Source organism: Pongo pygmaeus, chromosome 19, assembly GCF_028885625.2.
Source record: "Pongo pygmaeus isolate AG05252 chromosome 19, NHGRI_mPonPyg2-v2.0_pri, whole genome shotgun sequence".
NCBI classification, from domain to species: domain Eukaryota; kingdom Metazoa; phylum Chordata; class Mammalia; order Primates; family Hominidae; genus Pongo; species Pongo pygmaeus.
In genome coordinates, this window is record NC_072392.2 from 93762560 (window position 1) to 93782468 (window position 19909).

At 55.2% G+C, this 19909-nt stretch overlaps 1 protein-coding gene across 10 annotated transcripts in view; it reads left to right on the forward strand.

Moving 5' to 3' along the window:
- Window positions 1-883: 883 nt before the first annotated feature.
- The window catches only part of LLGL2 (LLGL scribble cell polarity complex component 2), a 48717-nt gene continuing 29691 nt past the window's right edge, over window positions 884-19909 (forward strand). For 8 of the 10 annotated variants that reach the window (XM_054457419.2, XM_054457421.2, XM_054457425.2 and 5 more), the window contains exons 1-2: window positions 884-1019; window positions 18259-18363. In XM_054457419.2, coding sequence (XP_054313394.2) covers window positions 18289-18363 — 75 coding nt within the window. In that variant the 5' untranslated portion in view covers window positions 884-1019; window positions 18259-18288. Of the gene's footprint in view, window positions 1025-8536; window positions 8560-18258; window positions 18364-19909 lie in introns of those variants that run through there. The other 2 variants (XM_054457420.2, XM_063657116.1) reach the window with 2 other exon arrangements.

Below are 19909 nucleotides of genomic sequence, written 5' to 3' on the forward strand. Positions count from 1 at the left end.
CCCCTCACCCCTGCTTTGTCCGATCAAGGAGATCCGCTTCCTCTGGTGCGGGATCTAAGAGTGAGAGAAGCCCGCGGGACAGCAGGAACGCGACCTCGAACCTTTTGAGCCTTTCCCGGGCCTGCGTCGGAGGGGATGGGACGTCGCAGGGTTCCCGAAGGGAGGAGGGAGGACGGCGCGCCATCGGCCCTTCTCTGGGCGCAGCGGGGTGCGGGTGGCGAGAGGCGCCACCTGCAGCTGGGCGGTGGAGCGCGCTGCAGCCCCGGCCTCCGCGCCCTTTCCGCTCCCGCCTCTCGTCGCTCCAACCTCCTCCCTCGCTTGTGCTAAAAATTCCACCCGCTGTTGCAGACCCTCCGGCCGACACGGAGGAGGTGGGCACCCCCCGGCACCCCCCCGAGGAAAGGCGTCTCGCCGCGACGCCCCGGTCCCCACACCATCCCTCTCGTGGGGCTGGAAACCCGGCCCTGCGTCCCCTGTCACCGTCTCTGGGCTGGGCTCTGGCAGAGGAGCTGGCCCGGATCCGCCCCTCCCTCGGCAGCTCCGGGGAGTTGGAGGGACGGCTCCCCTGGAGTCTGGGAGGCGGCACGGGACCGCGGGCGTTCCGGGAACTATTTCCGCTTGCAGGAGGCGGCGGGACACTGGGCGCGGCGCGCCGTTCTGCGTCCAGGTGCGCGCAGGTGAGGCCGGGGCGGGCCTGCGGAACCCCGATCCAGTTCACGAGGCCCCGCCCCACGCTCCCCGGGGCCGCGGATTGGCGGGAGCGCAGCCCCCACCCGCGAGGGTGCCCCCGCCCCAGCGGCGCCGAGCCGGGGGGCGGGCCGGGGGCGGGGCGCTGGGCCCCGGCAGGCTCGCCCTTTATGTAAATAGCGCGGCTCCGCCCCAGGCTCGCCGCGCCGGAGGTGAGCAGGAAGGAGACGGCCGCCCAGCAGCCCGTGGGCAGGCGCGGTGGAGCGAGCGGGGCCGGCGGCGGGCGCCGAGGGACGCCGAGGCCTCGGGCGGGGGCCGGCCCGGGGTTCCAGGTGAGGTGCGCGCTGGACTCGCCCAGCCGGGCCCGCCCCCTCGGGGCTTCCACCCGGGGCGGGGAGGCCGGGGAGGCCCAGGACCCCTGGGCTGTCGGGCCAGGGCGGGAGGGCTGCGCCCAGGTCCGCGCGCCTCGCCCCTGTCCGCGTCACTGTGTTGGCCTGGGAGAGAGACACCTGTAGAAAGTTCCGCGGGGAACTTCTCTGCCTGATCAGCGCGATGACTGAAACTTGGGCTTGGGTTTGCACAATAATGTTGGCTTAGGAGAGCAGGAGAACAGGTGCCCGGGCCGGCTGGGTGCGGGGGGCACCGCGGGCAGAGACGGAGTCCCCGGGTCCACGTGCAGGCGCCAGGCCAGCGAGGTTGGCGACGTGGGTCTGCGGTGACCCCCTCCCCACGGGCGGCGGCCGGAGCGCGGTGCCCTGGCGGCTTAGCCCCTGCCCCTGCCATCTGGGCTGTGTCCCTGCCGGCCCTTTGTGCCTCCTAATCCCCGGACGCAGGAAGCCCGCGGGAGGGACTTCGGTCTCCGGCCTTTCTCCAGCTGGGGCGGCTTTGGACACCTTCACATGACGGTGCGGAGACCCAGTCTGCCCTCCATGCTGACGGGTGGGGTTTGCGCTGTGGGATTTGGCGAGAAGTGGAAAATTCTATCTTGCCGAAGAAAGTGTGTCTTAGTTTGTTCCGGCTGGACGATTGGTGGACACACTGGGCCTTGGCTGTGGGGAGAACTGACCGTAACGAGGGGAGCTGTGGAGTGGCGCTTTGAGGCTCTCACCTAAACAGGTGAGCTTTGAGTGAGGAGGGCGCCCCTTCCCCTGGGGATCCGTATGCGACTGCCGGCAGCCTTAACCTGGGCTCCAGGGACCCCCTGCAGGAGTTTGTAGTTCAAGAGAACTTGTTCTCTTGAAGAGGCTACAGAGAGGATTCTGAGCAGGGAGCCGGCAGGGAGGGAATGGGTGTGTCAAGGTGACAAGGAAACGCTGGTAGGAAAAGCAGAGCTGCGACAGAAGAGCTGTGGCCCAGCCCGGGGGAAGCCAAGGTCAGAAGTGGCAGTTGAGGCTGGGTGCATTGGCTCATAGCTGTAATCCCAGCACTTTGGGAAGCCAAGGCAGGAGGATCGCCTGAGCCCAAGAGTTTGAGACCGGCCTGGGCAACATAGTGAGACCTTGTCTCTACAAATAATAAAAAAAGTTAGCCAGGCATGGTGGCGTGCACCTGTAGTCCCAGCTACTCAGGAGCCTGAGGTGGGAGGATTGCCTGAGCCCAGGGGGTGGAGGTTGCAGTGAGTCATGATGGCGCCACCACACTCCAGCCTGGGGACAGAGTGAGACCCTGTCTCAAAAAAAAAAAAAAAAAAAAAAAAAAAGTGGCATTTGTGGAAAACTGTCTGGGTCTGTGTGAACAGAGGCACAAGGAGAATTGTGGGAGAGATGTCTCAACTTTATTTTATGAACTGGGATTTGGGGTTTAGTTTTCTTAGGCGATCTTCCCACAGTGCTAGCTGTGGCAGACAGAACTCAAACTCAGCTCTTAAGCTTCTAATCAGAGTTCACTCCTTTCCTCTGAAGTTAGACTGGGCCCATCTTTGTGGGGGCCCCTGGACAGGGTTTCCAGGGTCATTTGGCATCCCCATTCTTCCTTGAGGCAATGGAGTTTCCCCTTTGGTGTCAGATTAATATGCTTTTTAATTATATTAAAATGACACTACATTCATAAGTGATAAATAAAATAGAAAAAAAGTAACTTTTTTCTTTTTTTTAAACTAAGTTGATCAAATTCTTTTTTTCTTTAATAATATGTTTTTTTAAATTGTAGAGATGGGATCTCACCATATGTTGCCCAGGCTGGTCTCAAACTCCTGGACTCAAGTGACCCTCACACTTCAGTCTCCCAGAGCGTTGGGATTACAGGTGTAAGCCGCTGTGCCCAGCTGTTAGTAACTTTTTTTTTTCTTTTTTTGAGGCAGGGTCTTGCTCTGTCACCCAGGCGGGAGTGCAGCGGTGCAATCACTGGGAGATGGAGGCTCACTGCAGCCTCGAACTCCCAGGCTCAAGTGATCCTCCCACCTCAGCCTTCTGAGTAGCTGGGACTACAAGCGTGCAGCACCATGCACAGCTAATTTTGTATTTTTTTTAGAAAGGGAGTTTTGCCATGTTGCCCAGGCTAGTCTTGAACTCCTGGACTCAAGTGATCTTCCTGCCTCCCAAAGTGTTAGGATTACAGGTGTGAACTGCCACGCCAGACCCGTTAGTATAAATAACTTTTTAATATACCACAACATTAAAAGAAGAAAAGGCCAGGCGTGGTGGCTCACACCTGTAATTCCAGCACTTTGGGAGGCCAAGTTGGGCCGATCGCCTGAGGTCAGGAATTTGAGCGCAGCCTGACCAACATGGAGATACCCTGTCTCTATTAAACATATAAAATTAGCTGGCCATGGTGGCACATGCCTGTAATCCCAGCTACTCGGGAGGCTGAAGCAGGAGAATCGCTTGAACCCGGGAGGTGGAGGTTGCGGTGAGCCAAGATCACACCATTGCACTCCAGCCTGAGCAACAAGAGCGAAACTCCATCTCAAAACAAACAAACAAACAAAAAATGGCCCATAATCCCAGGTGATCGCTGTTCATTTAAAAAATAGAAAAGGCAGTAGGAGCCCATAGTGGGAAAAAGGAAACATTGTAGAAAGTGTAAAATTAGAGAGCAAAATATTAGGCCGGGCAAGGTGGCTTATGCCTGTAATCCCAACACTTTGGGAGGCCGAAACGGGCGGATCACGAGGTCAGGAGTTCGAGACTAGCCTTGCCCACACGGTGAAACCGGTCTCTACTTAAAAATGCAAAATTAGCTGGGCGTGGTGGTGAGCGCCTGTAATCCCAGCTACTCAGGAGGCTGAGGCAGGAGAATCGCTTGAACCCAGGAGGCAGAGGTTGCAGTGAGCCAAGATCGTGCGATTGCATTCTAGCCTGGGCAATAAAGTGAGACTTCATCTCAAAAAAAAAAGAGAGCAAAAAATTATCCCTCCTGCCTGACAGTCCTTTTTCTTTTCTTTGAGATAAAGTCTCCTCTGTCGCCCAGGATGGAGCACAGTGGCGTGATTTCAGCTCACTGCAACCTCTGCCTCCCAGGTTCAAGCAGTTCTCCTGCCTCAGCATCCTGAGTAGCTGGGATTGCAGGCAGGCGCCACCAGGCCTGGCTAATTTTTGTATGTTTGTATTTTTTGTAGAGACAGGGTTTCACCATGTTGGCCAGGCTGGTCTTGAACTCCTGACTTCAGGTGATCTGCCTGCCTCGGCCTCCCAAAGTGCTGGGATTACAGGCATGAGCCACTGCACCCTGCCCCTGACAGTCCTTTATCTTCATCCTTCATCCTTCTATCCTTCATCTCTTTAAAAACAAAAAATAAAAAAATAATTAGGCCGGGTGTGGTGGCTCACGCCTGTAATCCCAGCACTTTGGGAGGCCAAGGCGGACGGATCATGAGGTCAGGAGATCGAGACCATCCTGGCCAACATGGTGAAACCCCGTCTCTACTAAAAATACAAAAATTAGCTGGGCGTGGTGGTGCGTGCCTGTGATCCCAGCTACTCGGGAGGCTGAGGCAGGAGAATCGCTGGAACCCAGGAGGCGGAGGTTGCAGTTAGCCAAGATCGCGCCACTGCACTCCAGCCTGGTGACAGAGCAAGACTCCGTCTCAAAATAATAATAATAATAATTTTTAAAAAAAGATTTTTAGTGTCTTTCTAGGCTTCAGGTGTAGTTTTGACTCGTTCTTTGCCGAGTTCTTGCTGTGTGACCTTAGTGTGGTCACTGACCCATGCTGAGCTTTGTTTTCACAGATGAGAAGATGAGAAAGGTCACCAGCACGCGTGACCTGCCACACAGCAGGCACCCAGTGAGGGCGGACTCAGCTTCCATGAAGCATAAGAGGCGTCGGTCTCTCCCAGGCCTTTGGGTGGGCACTTGGGCCTTTTGGAAGTGCCTGATGGGTTTAGGGAATTTGTCTTCTCTGGAAATCAGCTGACGGCTCATGAATTTGTAATATTTTAAAGTCTCTGGCTGGGCATTTTGGCTCATGCCTGTAATCCCAGTGCTTTGGAAGGTGGAGGAGGGAGGATTGCTTGAGCCCAGGAGTTCAAGACCAGCCTGGGCAACAGTGAGATCAAGTCTCTACAGAAATTTTTTTAAAAAATTAGCTGGGCATCAGCCGGGCGCGGTGTCTCACACTTGTAATCCCAGCACTTTGGGAGGCCGAGGCAGGCGGATCACGAGGTCAGGAGATCGAGACCATCCTGGCTAGCACAGTGAAAACATGTCTCTACTAAAAATACAAAAAATTAGCCGGGCGTGGTGGCGGGCGCCTGTAGTCCCAGCTGCTCGGGAGGCTGAGGCAGGAGAATGGTGTGAACCCGGGAGGCGGAGCTGGCAGTGAGCCGAGATCGCGCCACTGCACTCCAGCCTGGGCGACAGAGCGAGACTCTGTCTCAAAAAAAAAAAAAAAAAAAAAAAACTAGCCGGGCATCGTGGTGTGCACCTGTTGTCCCAATTACATGGGATCGCAGGAGCATCGCTTGAGCCCAAGAGTTTGAGGCTGCAGTGAACGATGATGGCGCCACTGCACTCCAGCCTGGGTGACAGAGTGAGACCCTAACTCAAAAAAAGAAAAAAAGTCTCTAGGGGTCAGAAGTTTTTCAGCGAGGACCTTTTTCAGGAATTGAGGGCAGCAGTGGAGGGCGTGGCCTCTCCTAAACGGACCTTGCATTCCAGTGGCCCTTGATGCTTCCCTTGCTCCTTGGGAGGGCCAAGAGTGAGAGCCGGTTGCCTGGGAGTCTTTCCTGTAGTGGGGATGTCGGAGAGTGCAGGATTAAACCTGCTCTGAGTTCTGCCCCAGCTGAGGAGTGCTTGCTGGGTACACCTTCCTCACCTTGCTGGGTGGCAGGGCAGAGAGTACAGGCCTGTGCTGCTCTGTTGGCATTAGGAGACTTTCTAGGAATGCCATTGTGCCCCCTTTCAACCTTGCTTGGGGAGAGGATGTCCTCTCCTGCCAGGACTTCCCGGCCCCGGGACCCTCCCTTCGGAAGACGAAGTGCTGCCCAGGGCCAGGTGGCCAGTGAGCCCCTGCCCGCACTGTGGGAGATCTGCGCATCTCTGGCAAGAGCCTCCAGGAGCCATCTAAGGAGTTTAGTTTCCCCGGGGAGCTATTCGGCCTTCCTGGTCTTTCCAGATGAGTCAAAAGCAGCTGTTGACACACCTGAGTTGGGGGCCAGAATGGAGACCCAAGAGACCAATGTTCTTTCTCCTGGGCCGGCTGCTTTGAGCAGCACTGGCAGCCTGGACTCATTTGTCCTCAGTCCTCAGCTCTGAGAGGCCCTCTTATCTCTCTTAGGTGATGTCGTTCTCAGGGTTCCTCCTGGGGCGAGGCATGCCAGGTCTGCTTGGCAATGCTGTTTTCCTCTGTCAGGAGCAGTTTGCAGGGAGAAAACTGGGGACAGGGCAGAAGACCGGCATCCCCCAGCAGGGCCACTAGCACTGCTTGCCCTCCCCAGCCCTGGCTCCCTAGGAATTCCAAGGAGACCCTCGCTCGCTGTGCCCGTGGCCATGGCTTTGCTCAGGTCCTTTTTCGGTGGCCTTCCCCACAGCCCTGCCTTTCAGAGGAAAGTGGCTTTGAATACTCACCCCACTCTTCTTCCCAGGAACCACAGCGAATTCTTGAGCTAGGAGAGGCTGCTGTGGGCGTGGGGACAAGGAGGCTGCAAGGCACCTGACTCTACCCTTCAGGAATTCGGCAGAGACTGGAGCCTTCTCTCGAGACACCTGACTCAGTGTTCCCAGAGTTTGATGAGAGGGACATCTGGACACAGGACCATATGACTGTAATAAATTATATATATATATATATACACACACACACACTTTTTTTTTTTTTTTGAGACGGAGTCTTGCTCTGTGCCCCAGGCTGGAGTGCAATGGCATGATCTCGGCTCACTGCAGCGTCCCCAGGTTCAAGTGATTCTACTGCCTCAGCCTCCCCAGTAGCTGGGATTACAGGCGCCCGCTACCATGCCCAGCTAATTTTTTGTTTGTTTGTTTTGAGACAGAGACTCGCTCTGTTGCCCAGGCTGGAGTACAGTGGCGCGATCTCGGCTCACTGCAAGCTCTGCCTCCTGGGTTCACACCATTCTCCTGACTCAGGCTCCCGAGTAGCTGAGATTACAGGTGCCCGCCACCACGCCCAGCTAATTTTTTTGTTTGTTTTTTTGTTTTGAGTCTGAGTCTCGCTCTGTCACCCAGGCTGCAGTGCAGTGGCGCGATCTCGGCTCACTGCAATCTCTGCCTCCCGGGTTCAAGCAATTCTCCTGCCTAGGCCTCCTGAGTAGCTGGGATTACAGGTATGCACCACCACGCCTGGCTAATTTTTGTATTTTTAGTAGAGTGAGGGTTTCACCATGTTGGTCAGGCTGGTCTCTAACTCCTGACCTCATGTGATCCACCTGCCTCGGCCTCCCAAAGTGCTGGGATTATAGGCGTGAGCCACTGCACCCAGCCCTCTAGTAAATAATATTAACATTTAATATAATTCTGGAATTCTCTGGGGGTCCTGGAGCTTTGGTTAAAGGCAGGGTCCACAAGGGTATTCCGAACAGGATGCCAGGCATGACGTCCACAGGGCCCTGGCCTTGGCTGGAGACTTGAGGACAGGATAGAGAAGTTCCCTGAGAACCCTGTGGGGTCCTACCTCAGTGTTTCGTGGGGTCAGTGATTGGCAGATACCTTTTCTAGTTAATCCCTAGTCAGTCTTAACTGTTCATTCATTCATTCAAGTATTTTCTTTCTTCTTTTTTTTTTTTTTTTTTGAGACCGAGTCTCGCTCTGTCGCCCTGGCTGGAGTGCAGTGGCACCATCTCGGCTCACTGCAAGCTCCGCCTCCCGGGTTCACGCCATTCTCCTGCCTCAGCCTCCCAAGTAGCTGGGACTACAGGTGCCCGCCACGACGCCCGGCTAATTTTTTGTATTTTTAGTAGAGACAAGGTTTCACCGTGTTAGCCAGGATGGTCTTGACCTCCTGACCTCATGATCTGCCTGCCTCAGCCTCCCAAAATGCTGGGATTACAGGCGTGAGCCACCGCGCCTGGCCTTTCTTTTTTTTTTTTTTTTTGAGACAGAATCTCACTCTGTCACCCAGGCTGGAGTGCAGTGGTGTGATCTCAGCTCACTGCAAGCTCCGCCTCCTGGGTTCATGCTATTCTCCTGCCTCAGCCTCCGGAGTAGCTGGCGCTACAGGTGCCCGCCACAACGCCCAGCTAATTTTTTGTATTTTTAGTAGAGACAGGGTTTCACCATGTTGGCCAGGATGGTCTCGATTTCCTGACCTCATGATCTGCCCGCCTCGGCCTCCCAAAGTGCTGGGATTACAGGCGTGAGCCACCGCGCCTGGCCCATTCAAGTATTTTCTGATGCCTCTTGTGTGGTTCTAGATGTTGGATGTGATCCTTAAGCAAAGCAAAGATGTCTGCCATCGTGGAAAGTTCTTTCTAAAAGGTGAGAAGCCTGAGTGACAGAAAGTAAAAGTAACTAATAAATTATGTGTTAAAAGTGATATGGGCTATAGGGTAAAAAGAACTAGAGCAACAATTGGGAACCCGCATGGTAGGGGGCAGGTTACAACTTTAACAGGTGGTTAGAGTGGGCCTCTGCCAGAAGGTGACATTTGAGCAAAACTTTGAAGGAATTGAGGGAGCTGTTTAAATAAAATTCCAGTCCCTCCCATGAGGCACCTGGATGAGGCCAGCACAGTCCCTACCTCCTGGAGCTGACATCTGGAAGCTTCTTGGGACAGCTGTTCCAGTTTTAGGGCAGGTAGGAGGCCCTAGAAAGGGGCCTGATTGGATGGGCTGGGTGGCCTGCCCACGCCAGCCCCAGGCAGGTGGTCCATCTTCTCGCCAGAATGGTTTTGCTTTTCCTTGGACTTGACTTGCTGCCAGTCACTTCCCTGGAGAGAGAGTCTGGTGTTGGATTGTGAAAGGGGCTAAGGCCCCCAGAATGGGGGTGCATTCCCACCCTCCACCCCATCCTCACAGGCCCAGGAGGGGCAACAGAAAGGAAACTTCAGGAGGAGTCTAGGCACGGCAGGAGGATCCTCTTGGGGTTGTGGGATGATTGTGATTCCATAGGATAGATGGTCGGGGGAATGGAGGCTGACCCCAAATGGGGCCCATCCAGCCTGCGAGCAGGCAGCCCCTTTGTCCTGGGAGAGAGGCCTGACCTGAGCAGAGGATTCTGCAGTCAGATTGGAATGCAAATTGGGACTTGGATTTTTTTTTTTTTTCTTTTTTTGAGAAAAGGTCTTGCTCTGTCACCCAGGCCGGAGCGCAGTGGTGCCATCATAGCTCACTGCAACCTCAACCTCCTGGGCTCAAGTTATCTTCCCACCTCAGCCTCCTGCGTAGCTGGGACTACAAGTGTGTGCCACCATGGCTGGCTAATTTTTAAGTTTTTTGCTGAGACAAGGTCTCCCTAAGTTGCCCAGGCTGGTCTCGAACTCCTAGGTTCAGCGGATCCTCCTGCCTCGACCTCCCAAAGTGCTGGGATTACAGGCATAAGCCACTGAGCTTGGCAAAGGACTTGGACTCTTAATTGTTGGAGCTTGGGGCCACTCCGAATCGATCACTTCATAAGTAATTGTAAGAATTAAATGAGATGGATGTAAAGTGTTAAAGCCACATCCAGCCATAGCTAGCTCTCAATCCCTTTTACTATTTAACAACAGCGGGGACTACAGTCCTCCCGTCATGCCCCCATTCCCTCTGGTTTGTGTTCCCCTGGATCCTACTCCATGGAACTGCCCTTCAGCCAAGGTTTGGTTGCTAAGCTGCTGGCCAGGGACCTGCCTGGTACTTCTGGGAGATTGGGCTTCCCAGGGCGACATGGGCACTTGCAAAGCGGCTACAGGCATCTGAGTTGGCACAGATGCCGCAGGGGTCAGCAGCTGCCTCTGTGGTTTAGATCCCTGCCCACCACTGCCATCAGAGTAGGAGGTGCAGGGGCGGATTCACATCCGTCAAACAGGAGGCCACAGCCACACTCAGGCCTCACACAGGATGCCGCAGAGGGGAAGGCAGCTTCTTAATCAGCAGCAGGCTGTGGGGAGCACGAGCGAAGAGGAGAGGAGCGCATGGGACATCAGGTGGCACGCCCTGAGAGCAGGCAGCTGGCACTGGGTGCGGCCCGGGGGCCTCTCTGGTTTCGGCTGGGTCTGGAGTCCTGCTGCTGGGTGTGGACTCTCCCAGCAGATCAATGAGATCAATGGAACTTCCTGAGCTATGGAGGGAGTTTCTTGAGGGCTGGCCCCTCCCACATCTCCAGGCCAGAGGGCTGGCTCGGCTTGGCCAAGCCTTGGTCTCACAGGGACAAATTAGCCCAAGTGCCCCAAACAGTGGCAGGGTGGGAGAAGCAGTCTGGCCTGGGAGTCCCCTCTCCTCTGGGGCACAATCACATCTGCCACTTAGAGCAAAGGGGGCCCAAGGCAAGTCCACCCCTGTGCAGTTATTCTCTCTCTGCCTCCATTGGTCCCTTTCTTGAGCTCTTGAGATAGAAGGCGGGCCAGAGTGTGGATTTTCTGGCCTGTCACCAAGTGGAGAGCTCTCCTGTTCTTTCCAGGTGGGTGTCCAGGTGTGTGGACACCTGTCCTAGACCCAGAAATGTTTTGCCGGCCAGCTGCAGAGGTGGGTGAGTGGAACAGTGAGGAGGGAAGGAAACTGGTTGATCAGCTGCCCACAGGGAGCTCTCAGGCTGGTTCCACATGCAAGGCACAGATTTGGGTAGAAAGTGGATGGGAACCAGCCACAAGGCAGCAAGCCTCGTGCGGCCCGGCTCTAAACCCTGGCGCCCACCACAAGGGAACAGAGCAGGGCAGAACAGGGAGGGTGGCTCAGAGGCTGGTCTGATGACAGGCAGGAGTGGAGACAGGTTGGATGGCCTTTAGAAGTTAGTGGGGTGGAGAAGGTTTTCCTGAGAAGCCTCATCTCAGAGGTGGCGCTCTGGCTAGGTGGCAACCCCAGTGACCGTTTCTGGTGTGAGACTTGAGGACTTGGGGGGCTCCTCAGCCTGTGGGCTCCTGAACTTGTCTCTTCTCCACGTTCCTCCCAGGTGTGCCACTTAAGTGCACAGCACCTGAGAGTTTGCCAAGCCCGCTCCCTGGCCCCGCTTTAAAGCCTCGGGACGATGGACTAGAAAAGTCCTTTCTACTCAGGACCCTGAAGCCCAAGGTCGCACAGCTAGTCCCACCTGCCTGTCTCCCCGGCTTTCCGGGCCTAACTATTGGGTGTCTCTAGGGGGTACCTCTCCGCACTCAGGTTGTGGTGGCTGGAGAGGAGCCCACGCCTGGTGAGCACAGGAACATTCCACCAGCAGGACGGGGCTGGACCCACCCTCCCGCCTGACCATGCCTGGGGCCTCATCCCTTCTCCCTTTGATCCTCTTATCCACCCTGCCTAGGAGGCAGATAAACAAAAAGGAGAAAAAAGAATCACCACTAATCCCATAACCCTTCCGACTACATTGTCAAACATAGGTATTTTTAATAGATTCTGCCTGACTCTTGGATTCTTTGTACATATAGTCCCATGCCATGAAATGGTTTTTTGTCCATTTATTTATTTATTTATTTATTTATTGAGACGGAGTCTCTCTCTGTCACCCAGGCTGGAGTGCAGTGGCGCGATCTGGGCTCACTGCAACTTCCACTTCCTGAGTTCAAGCAATTCTCCTGCCTCAGCCTCCCAAGTAGCTGGGGTTATAGGCACCCACCACCATGCCCGGCTAATTTTTTTTAGTAGAGACGGGGTTTTGCCATGTTGGCCAGGCTGCTCTCAAACTCCTGACCTCAAGTGATCCACCCGCCTCGGCCTCCCAAAGTGTTCGGATTACAGACGTGAGCCACAGCGCCCGGCCCTTTTATTCCTTTTAATGACTGGAAGCCTTTTGTCATAGGCCTGAGCACACTTCGCCCGTCCCCTGTTGTGGGCCGTTTAGGTTGCTTCTAATTTTTTCTGACAGCTTAATAAACAGCACATCAAGGCCAGGAGACGTGCATGAGGCTGGGAGGCTGTCCCGTCCACCATGTTTCAATGGATCATTTTATTCTAAGGTGTGTTTCTTCCCCATCTGAACCCATCTTGACCATTCTCAGGACTCTGAGATAAAATGGTCCCTTTACCCCTTAGGATAAAATGATCCCAGGCTGGGTGCGGTGGCTCACGCCTGTAATCCTAGCACTTTGTGGGGCCGAGGCGGGCAGATCACTTGAGATCAGGAGTTCCAGACCAGCCTGGCCAACATGGTGAAAACCCCAGCTCTACTAAAAATACAAAAAAATTAGCCAGGCTTGGTGGTGGACACCTGTAATCCCAGCTACTCGGGAGGCTGAGGCAGGAGAATTGCTTGAACCTGGGAAACACAGTTGCAGTGAGCTAAGATCACACCACTGCACTTCAGCCTGGGCGACAGAGTGAGACTCCATCTCCAAAAAAAAAAAATCCCTTAAAACCATGGTGGACAGGGACAGCCTCCCAGCCTACTAGGACTCGGAGAATGCTCAGGATGGGTTCAGATGGGACGGCTTTTTGGAAGGTCACATTTTTTTTTTTTTTTTTTGAGACAGTCTCCCTCTGTTGCCCCGGCTGTATTACAGTGGCACAATCTCGATTCACTACAGCCTCTGCCTCCTGGGTTCAAGCGATTCTCCTGCCTCAGCCTCCTGAGTAGCTGGGGACCACATGGCGCCCGTCACCACACCTGGCTAATTTTTTGTCTTTTTAGTAGAGACGAGGTTTTGCTGTGTTGGCGAAGCTAGTCTCAAACTCCTGGCCTCAAGTGATCAGCCCACCTTGGCCTCCCAAATTCCTGGGATTACAGGCGTGAGCCACCGCACCCAGCCTGGAAGAGGGGCCGGGCTGATTGAGGGGGCAAGAAGGTATTTCAGACAGAGAATAGCAGGGACCATAGTGAATGGGGCCAGGGTGGGGCTGAGTAGATGGAGCAGCCAACAGGGCCAAGGAGAGAGGGCCAGTGACATGGAGGAGGGAACGGGGGGTGGGCAGGCCCCATCAGGTCCCTGCCTAGGACAGCTCAGGAGGCCCACTCTGTCATCTCTCTCATGTCATCTGCACAGATCTCTGCATTGGGCCCCCCACTTGTCTTCATCCTGAAACATAGAAGCCTCTCTCATCTCGAGGCTTTGCAGCTGTTGTTCCTTCTACCTAACACACTTGTGCCCCAAGTTGTCTGTGGCTGGCCCCTTCCCACCAGTCAGTCGCAGTGGAGACCTCGCCTCCTCTGTTCATTCATTCATTCAACAGATAACGAGTGAGGACTCGCTGTGTGCACTCGGATACAGCAGTGAATAAAAGGACAAAAGGCCTTGAATAGGAAAAAGAAAGCTACTGCTTGTGGGGGATTACACAGGTAATCAACAAGATTAATAAGTAAGCTATTCAGTGTGTCCAAACGTGGCCAGGTGCAAGGAGAAAAGCGATGCGGGGAAGGAGAGAGAACATCCCAGGAGATTGCAGCTTCAGGTAGGGGAGGGCATGAAGGTATCTGGAGGAAAGTGACCCAGGCAGTAGGAACAGGGAACGCACAGGCTCTGACAAGGGAATGGTCACTGAGACCTATTGGCCGCCAAAGCCTAGTTGCTGGATCTTCGCATCCTCCTTTTCTTTCTTTTTCTTTTTTTTAGAAACAAGAGTCTCGCTCTCTGGCCCAGGCTGGAGTGCAGTGGTATAGTCATAGCTCACTGCAGCCTCGAACTCCTGGGCACCACTGATCTTCCCGCCTCAGCCTCCCAAGTAGCTGGGACCACAGGTGCTTGCCACCGTGCCTGGCTAATCCTTTTTGTTTGTTTGTTTTGAGACAGAGTTTCGCTCTGTCACCTAGGCTGGAGTACAGTGGCGGGTTCATAGCTCACTGCAGCCTCAACTTCCCAGGCTCAGGCAATCCTTCCACCTTAGCCTCTTGAGTAGCTGGGACCACAGGTGCATGCCACCATGCCCAGCTAATTTTGTTTTTATTATTTTTAGAGATAGGGTCTCCCTATGTTGCCCTGGCTGGTCTTGAACTCCTGAGCTCAAGTGATCCTCCCACCGTAGCCTCCCAGAGTGTTTGGATTACAAGCATGAGCCACTGTGCCCAGCCCTCCTTTCTTTTCAAAATTTTTATTGTTCCGTGTAAATTTGAAAAAAATCTCCTTTCCTTTTTTTTTTTTTTAGAGACAGGGTCTCACTGTGTTGCCCAGGCTGGTCTTAAACTCCTAGGCTCAAGTGATCCTCCCACCTTGGCCTCCCAAAGTGCTGGGATTATAGGAGTGAGCCACTGTGCCCGGCCCATCTCTTTTTTTTGATCAGAGATAGGCCTGACCTCTGTCAGAAATCATCCCATTTTCTGGTTACTTTTTTTTTTTTTTTTTCATACAGAGTCTCACTCCGGCACCCAGACTGGAGTGCAGTGGTGCGATCTCAGCTCACTGTAACCTCCACCTCCCAGGTTCAGGCGATTCTCCTGCCTCACCCTCCTGAGTAGCTGGAATTACAGGTGCACACCACCAGGCTCAGCTAATTTTTGTATTTTTAGTAGAGACGGGGTTTCACCATTGTTGACCCAGGCTGGTCTTGAACTCCTGACCTCAAGTGATCCACCCGTCTCGGCCTCCCAGGGTGCTGGGATTACAGGTGTGAGTTACCACGGCTGGTTGGAAATCATCCCATTTTCTGATTTGTGTCCTGTGAAGTGTCTGTTGCCCCCCGTCACTGCTGTATCCCTTTCCTAGGACAGTGTCTGCTCCATGCCAAGCTCTTGCTCCTTCTACAGGATCTGTGTGGGAGGGAGTGCCATCCCCCTTTACAGAGGAGCTGTCTCTGGAGGCCATGCGGCTTGGGGGAGCTGTGCGGTGCTGTGATGGCGAGCCCTGGCCTGCTGGCCCCTAGCCCAGGGCTCTTTCCCTTACAGCCCCTGGCTTCCTCCAGGAATGGGCTGAGTAGGCAGGATCTGTTCATACCAGGCATCTCTAGGCCTGGCTTCCTGAAGTTTCTGTGCAGAGAACCTGCTTGTCTGGGGTGGGGAGCTGAGGAGCCACCTGGAGGTGAGCCCCACCAGGCCTAGACCAGCCCCCTCTTCAAGGAAGCGTGGTGCTTTTCCATGCCTTGACCTAGGCAGTGGGTTGATTGGAGTGAGGGGATGCCATGCCCACTCTGCCTTGGTCCTCCTGGCTCCATCACCCCACACCCATGAGGTCCCAGCCCCGTGTGGGAAGAGCAGCAGGTCCACACAAGGCCACCAGCCCTGCCCAGCCAGACCTCGCCAGCACCCTGTCAGCAGCAGCCAGTCCCCAGGCCCCAGACTGCCGGGTCGGCTCTGAGCTGCCAGCATCTGGTGGCGTGTCTGTGCGTGTCCCTGCCTTTTAACTGCAGGGGTGTCGTTGGGCATCCTTTGTTCTGTATTATCCATCCATCACTGCTACCCACAGCCCTTCTGACTTGGGGTCCAGTCCGAGTTCTGCCGCTTCCTACTTGGTGACCTTGACAGAGTGTTTTGCTGCTGTGGTCTGTTTCCTTGCCTGTCTAGTGGGGACGTTCCACTTACCTTTCAGACGGCTTCCCAGATCAGGGTGGTGTGAGGGGCTCCACGCTCACAAACTCACACAGTGCCAAGGAAAGGAGATGGCCAGGACATTCAGCGACCCGTGACTGTGACTCTGGATGCTGGGGTTTAGGGAGGATTTTCTCGTCTGTATTTGGTTTTTCTACAATGGGCACAGATTACTTGAGCAAAATGTTTTAAATGGAATAGGATGCAGAGGGTCTGGTACACTCACTCCCTGCTGCACAGCAGGTGCTCCAGGGAGCATTTGGGTGGGTGGGTGGGTGGTGCTCAGTGTCCATGCCCTCCTGATGCCATTGCTACACCCTGTCTTCCTCCTTCCTACTGGCACCTCCTCCCAGCCCCCAGTTCTGCCTTGTCACTTTGAAGCCAGTTCTGCCTTGTCACTTTGAAGCCTGTGTGGAGTCTTTGGCACGGATGGCCCTGTGCCCTCTTGTCCCCTCCCTGGAGTCTGCAAGGCAGTGGTCACTCTCCAGGGAGCCCCCACCAAGCTTCCTCTGACTTCTGACCCAGTGACCTTGGCCTGGGCCCCGGGTGGGGGTGTGAGCCCTCCAGGAGTCCAACTGGTTTATGAGTGTGAGCTGCCTTCCCCCAGGCTGGAACGCTGGGCCAGCAGATCTGGGTGTCCCCTCACTTCCATTCCAGAAGCCCTCGGGCCTTTCCCAGCTGGTGCCTGTTTTCTGAACCCCCTTGGGACCTTGGATCAAGTGGGCCCTGGGAGTTTCCCAGCCACCTGCTCTTCCCCAGCAAAGTGGGAGCCCCACCTCTGGTCTGACTCCTCCAAAATGTGAAGGCAGGAGCGTCCCAGAATGACCCCCTTTTTCAGTTTCCCCAGAAGGTGACAACGCCCTGGGGGCTGGTTCCTGGTATTCGGTTTTGAGATAATTGACCGTGCAGATCCTTTCACTTAAGGGGGATGTGGCTCTGCTTTTTTTTTTTTCGAGATGTTTTTGCTCTGTTGCCCAGGCTGGAGTGCAATGGCCTGATCTTGGCTCACTGCAACCTCTGCCTCTTGGGTTCTAGCAATTCTCCTGCCTTAGCCTCCCAAGTAGCTGGGATTACAGGTGTCCGCCACCACACCTGGCTAACTTTTGTATTTTTAGTAGAGACGAGGTTTCACCATGTTGGCCAGGCTGGTCTCAAACTCTTGACCTCAGGCGATCCACCTGCCTCGGCCTCCCAAAGTGCTGGGATTACAAGACTGCCTCTTTTTTACAGTGTGATTTTGCAAAACTGGGTCACCCTCCCAGCATGGCAAGCCCTCGGTTCCCCTGCCCGAAGACACCCCCAACTCTGCCACGCATGTTACCTACCTTCTCCCACACTGCCCAGATCACGTGGGATCCTATCATATGCAAAGTCCTGACCTGATGGTTAATTTTTGCCACCTCCCAAGAACCCAAAATCCTTCAAACCTCGGCTTAGATACCTTCTTCTCGAAGGTATCTAAGCTGCCTCTCCACTTCGGGCCAGGTGTTCCCTCTCGCTCCTGCAGTCAGAGCACTCAACACTGGGCTGCCCTGTCTCTACCTGTCCCTGCCTGGAGCACGCGCCTCCAGGGTGGGGCCTGGATCCACTTCCTTCCCCCATCCTGCTAGGAGTGGACGGAGCTGTGCCCAGGGTGGGCCTTGTCTGTGTTTCCCAAGGACGGGCCTTGCTGTCCTGTGGTCAGCAAGCTGGAAACCAGAAGCTGGAGCACAGAGGCTCCTTCCCCTTCCCCCAAGGATAATCCAGAAATAGTTTCCCCTTGGGCTGGGAATGGATTCTATGGTGGGTGGAGAGTTTGGGGGCCTTGAGCTGGTTTCTTTATTGGGAGCAGATTTCTCCTGATTATTCTCCACTAGGGCCCATGGGAAAGAGAACCTTTCTGAGCAACCCCATGAGAGCACAGGGAAGCTGGACTGGGGCTAGCCAGAGAGAGGGGAGGGGACCGGCAGAGACCCCGGGCCCGGTGGCATGGGCCAGCACCCCCTGACTGAGTGCCCTGTGCCACCCGTGCCCACTCGAGTTTCTCGTGGCTGTGGCTGGTTGGAGAGGCTGAGGCCGAGAGTCCCTGGACAGCCTTCCCCGAGGTCAGAAGGAAGAAGCATCTGCCCGGTGGCCTGGCCTGGAGTCACCGCAGGCCTCTCCCCTGCCCCAGCTTGGGCTCTGATATGGGAAGGATAGCCTTGGTGTTTCTACCTTCCACAAGACTTTGGAGGAAGAGGCTTGTGAAGTTTCCCTTTCTGCTTAGCTGGAGTTTCATGGTTTCTCAGAAAACAGGTTAACAATTAAGCTAATTAACCTCAGGGCCCGCCGGCCCTCCTTGTGCTTATAAAGCCAGGCTAAATGGCTTCCTCCCCCAGCTTTTCCTGCCCCTATTATAAGGCCACAGGTGGTGAGAGCCTTCAGCCCTGAGGTGGGCCGGCCTCTAGATCTGAGCGTGGGGAAGCCAGGGTGCATGGGCGGTCGCCGTGAAGCTGGCCTGGCCCCGGGGTGGCTGCCTACTGGACTCGGAGAGAGAGGCCCTGCTCTACCTGTTTGGGCCGGGCCTAATCGATACCTGAGTGCCAGGACAGACCCCTGCAGCTCCTTCTGATTTTCCAGGTCTCCAGTGGGGGCTGCAGACTAAGCAAAATGAGGCGGTTCCTGAGGCCAGGGCACGACCCTGTGCGGGAGAGGCTCAAGCGGGACCTGTTCCAGTTTAACAAGGTAAGTTAGGGAGAGCAGGGAAGATGACCCCCAGGTTTTGGGCCAAGCGGCTCAGGCTGGGGCTGAGGCATCTCTTACCTGGATTAAGGTATAGCTCTTATGTGGCTGCCTGCAGTGCCTCTTGGGACTCAGACTTTGGAAATGGGGCCTGGTTAAAGGGCTTTTATAGAAAAGGGGAATAGGTTGCCCTCACGAGTTGGGACTTCTCATCCCAAGGCTTTCACTGGCTGTGTGACCTCTGCAAGTCACCCCACCTCATGGAGCCTCAGTTTCCCTACCTGTATCATGGGAATAAAACGATCTGCCCTGCCTACCTCGGCACAGGGTTGTCAAGGAGGTTTAGGGACGTGGGAGATGAAAGGATGAACTCTGCAGGGGGTGATAATGTTCCAGGTCCCTTGGGGCCCTGGAGTCACAGTCCATGGCTGTTTCTCCCTTCTCAAATTGCCCCTGAAGGAAAATGCAGCTCCCCTGCAGGCTGAACACGTGATTCCTTCTGGCTCCGGCAGGCGTGAGTGGGGAGAGGTGCCCAGGAGAATGAGCTGGAGTTGGCCTCGGACTACCCCAATCCCAAACCTGCACCCGGGGTACCAGAAGCCCCACGGGGCTTCCCTTCAGGAGTCTGGGGCCTGAGAAGGTCAGGACGGGCCTGTACGCCGGAGGCGTGCAGTGTGGCTCTCCGGCTCCTGGGCCACCGAGCAGTGTGGGGCCTTGGCAGGTAATGACCTTCTCACCTGTGCTTTGTGCCTCTCCTGGGAAGGTGGGCTGCAGGAACCGGGACACTGTGATGCTCTTCCCTCGGGGGTCCAGGACCCTCCCAGCATGCTGAGGGCTGGACATGTGGCTTTCGTTGGGGGCTTCCGTTTGGGCTCCCCTGCCCCCGAAAGGAAGCAGTGGATGTGAGACCAGACAGTCTGGAAAAGGGATGTCTCCCTGTGGAGAATGAGGAATTTTCTTTGGTTGTATTTTTGTTGTTGATTTGAGAAGTGTAGAAGTCAGCTTGCCCAGGTGCAAACCCAACTTTGCCACGTAGAAGCTGGATGGCCATGTGCCTGTCGCCCACACCATAGGCTTGTTAAGGGCGTACGTGGGATGAGGTAACTTAAGTGCTAGGCACAGTGGCCCAGGAATGCCGGCTGCTGCTGTGGGCTGGAGGGGACCTCCCTGACCTCCCTGTTGGGAGAGGTGGGTCAGTGCTCCCAATGTGCCCTGCCATTTCCCTCTGGGTTTCTTAGCCTGTGGGAGGAGTTGGTGTCCCTGATGGAGCTTTGCCACAAGGACATTCACCTCTGGAATTAGGGCTTTCCTACGCCAACGTGCCTCCTGCCAGCTCGCTTTTGGGCCTTGGGATATGGGTGTGCAGGTGTTGGGAATGGGAGATCTCAGGACACCTACAGCCTGCCTACCCTTGCTCTGGAGAGAGTAGCCTATGGGTGCTGGGTCTCAAAGCTTCATTGTCCACAGGGGATGGAAGGGAACTGAGTGACCCCCATCTGCCTCCACTCTCTCACTCTGAAAAGGTGGCAGAAACCTGACAGGCTCAGCA